The following is a 3,083-nucleotide window of genomic DNA, read 5'->3' as shown; positions in this document are numbered from 1 at the left end:
TTTTTTTTTTTTTTTTTTTTTTTTTTTTTTTGCAGGTCTCCTCTCAGGATGTGAAGAAGGAGAACCATCTCCAGTTTAAATTCCGTGCCAAGTTCTTCCCAGAAGATGTGGCGGATGAGTTGATCCAGGATATCACTCAAAAGCTGTTCTTCATGCAAGTGAAAGATGCCATTCTGAGTGATGAAATCTACTGTCCTCCAGAGACTGCGGTGCTTCTGGGCTCCTATTCGGTGCAGGCCAAATTTGGTGATTTCAGCAAGGAAGTGCACAGGCCTGGATACCTGACCTCAGATCGCCTCCTGCCCCAACGGTGAGACACGTAGGACTGGCTTAACTGGGGCATGTGCTCCTGGAAGTATAGGATTTGAATTCTGCCATCATTGCTCATCAGAATTTGGTTTTGGAGAACAGTTAAAGGTTTAGAACCTTTGGAAATGAGTCTTTGTCCCTCCTGTTGTTTGATTGCAGGGTTCTAGACCAGCACAAGTTGTCACGGGACCAGTGGGAGGAGAGGATTCAGGTGTGGCATGAGGAGCATCGTGGAATGCTCAAGTAAGTTGACGACGTTCTCTCAAAAGTTATTGTTGTAGGATCTTTATAGTTATCGTTCTTGGTGTGAGAATGAGCCTCAATGCTAAATGTAGATTTATCAAATGTAGAGTTGATTGTAGAAATAAGAAACTAACACTTCTGTCAGTTGGTCAGTCAAGCACATTTATTGACTGATGCCTAATAATCGACTTGCTTGATATATCAGTCTATTGGCCCTGGGGGTTTGACATATACAGTATAACATGCAATTATAAATGTCACTTGGCAAGTCCAATGTAAACTGTAGGTTGTTTATGGTTGCTAAAGTTTCAACTTTCCATATTAACATAGAATTAAACTGAAGTGCAGTTACAGGTGTGCCTATATCAGCTGTTTTATGTCTAATTTTATCTTGATTTATAGTCAAATTTCATATAAAAAGGAAATAATCATTTTGGGGTTATTTTAGTATTTATATACTTTTTCAGTATTCATTAATATTTTGAATGTGTTAATTTTTTATCAGTTTTCATTTAAATGTTAGTTTTAAATTGTATTTATTATTGATTCATTTAATTATTTATTCATGTATGTATGTATGTATTTAACTTTTATTATACTTTTAGTAATTTAAGTGCTTCAACTAAAATTTCTTTCAATTAGTTTTATGGACATTTTTTATTAAGTTGTTAAATCTGATATTTATATTTAATTTCATTTTTGTTTTAATTTAAAAAAAAAAAATTAATAGCTTTAGTTTTATTTTACACTAGTGCTGTCTAGTGCTGTGTTTGATACATCGATACGACGATGTATCGTCACAGAGATTTGACAATACGAGTATCGATACAGCTGTCTCTGTATCAAAAATACAGAGACAGCTGTATCGATACAAAGCTGTCTCTGTATCGATATTGTGGCACGTGTGCAGCAGTGGACCGTGCTTAATTTGAATTCAAGAACAACGTTTAAAATTGAGCAGAAAAGTGCGAGGTTTCTAAAAAATTATGAATAGAGCATAATATATAGGCTATAACAAGGTTTAATCTGGCCGCAGAGGAGCACAACTGGGTTGCCTGATAAACAGAGCTTCCCACTTGCGCAATACGGAAATATCTGCTAAAGTTACTTATCTTTGTCAACTTGGCAACCCTGTGCACACGCCTTGTTGAGAAAGATAATGTAGCTCTTGAGCGATTAAGCTATTTAGTTGATAAAATTGTGGGGCAGCACTGAGAAGTTTGTTCCTAACTGTCTGAGTGCGGCCGCAGCGTGATCTGTGTGAGTGACTGAGACGGCATGTGTGCAAATAAATATACACCGTAAACACATTATGTAAACAAAAACTTTTATTTTGGATGCGATTAATCGTTTGACGGCACTAGTTTACACTAAATTATGTGAAATTAAGTGCCTTTAGTATTTAATTTACTGGATTATGTCATTCTAAGCTATACCGTATGATTGTAATATATAATATATTATATAATGTGTAAAACCCTAGTTATGAGTACATTGTGATATACTATTATTACCATAAAAAAAAACACATACTATGCTAAAAGATTTTGGTCACATCATTCACCAGCCTATTAGAAACTGAAAGTGATTATTCTCTGTTCTTAGAGAGGACGCAATGCTTGAGTACCTGAAGATTGCTCAGGATCTGGAAATGTATGGGGTGAACTACTTTGACATCAAGAACAAGAAGGGAACAGAGCTGAGGCTGGGTGTGGATGCCCTGGGCCTAAATATCTATGAGAAAGAAGACAAGTGAGTTCAGCCTTTCCCTACATTCATTTGACATTATTCACATCTCAAGTGCTATTTCAACTCCAACGTGTTTTTCTCTTCTTTTAAATGCAATTTAAATTCTTGCCCTTTACATTGTGGCAGTACTATGGTAAAATAATAGTATAAGATGGTAATACTAATATGTACTGTATGATTGTTTTTTTTTCCCCCAAATTACGGGTGTTGTGATTTAGTTTGGTTTGAGGACATTGTTCATAGAACGGTGCTCGTCTTTCCACAAACAGAGATCTGTGTGTTTGTGTGTGTGTGTGTGTGTGCGTAAGTGCAGTGGCTTTTTAATGGCTTTTTCCCCACAATGCCCTCTATTTTAACCATAGCAACAAAGACTGGTTTTTCAAGCTATGCAGTCCTTGAAAACGTTGGGCAAGGATTGTGTATGTGACCGAGAGAAGGCTTCGCAAGTACACGCATGTAAAGATAAGAAAACCATGTTGCACAACAACCTGTGAAATAGTTCACAAATCTTTGTTTGTGTTGTTGCGTTAGCTGTGCTTGTTCTGCTGAGTGGCCCATATCCTTCACATTTGTTTCAGATGAACCGTCTTAACTGACAACATGCCAGTCTCCAAAAGCATGTAGTCATAGTTTAACACTGAACGCTATGAGAAGTGATGGAAAATGTAATAGTCAATGCCAAAATGCAGTACAAAGTGTTTTTGTTTACTTTCTTTCTTTTTCCATTATCCCCATCAAACCAATGTTAGAACAGTAAATACTTGAAGAAAGAACAAACAAGA

At 36.4% G+C, this 3,083-nt stretch overlaps 1 protein-coding gene across 1 annotated transcript in view; it reads left to right on the top strand.

Annotated features, from left to right (window-relative positions):
- LOC107745284 (ezrin-like) overlaps nucleotides 1–3,083 on the top strand; it is a 36,468-nt gene that overhangs the window by 12,733 nt on the left and 20,652 nt on the right. Inside the window, exons 4-6 of the mRNA XM_016559134.1 lie at nucleotides 36–310; nucleotides 469–552; nucleotides 2,158–2,304. Coding sequence (XP_016414620.1) covers nucleotides 36–310; nucleotides 469–552; nucleotides 2,158–2,304 — 506 coding nt within the window. The remainder of the gene's footprint in view (nucleotides 1–35; nucleotides 311–468; nucleotides 553–2,157; nucleotides 2,305–3,083) is intronic.

The sequence above is a fragment of the Sinocyclocheilus rhinocerous genome, unplaced genomic scaffold (genome assembly GCF_001515625.1).
Source record: "Sinocyclocheilus rhinocerous isolate Xijiao unplaced genomic scaffold, SAMN03320098_v1.1 scaffold2967, whole genome shotgun sequence".
NCBI classification, from domain to species: Eukaryota; Metazoa; Chordata; class Actinopteri; order Cypriniformes; family Cyprinidae; genus Sinocyclocheilus; species Sinocyclocheilus rhinocerous.
Note: the sequence above shows the minus strand (reverse complement) of the source record. Positions and strands in the feature narration are given on the sequence as shown.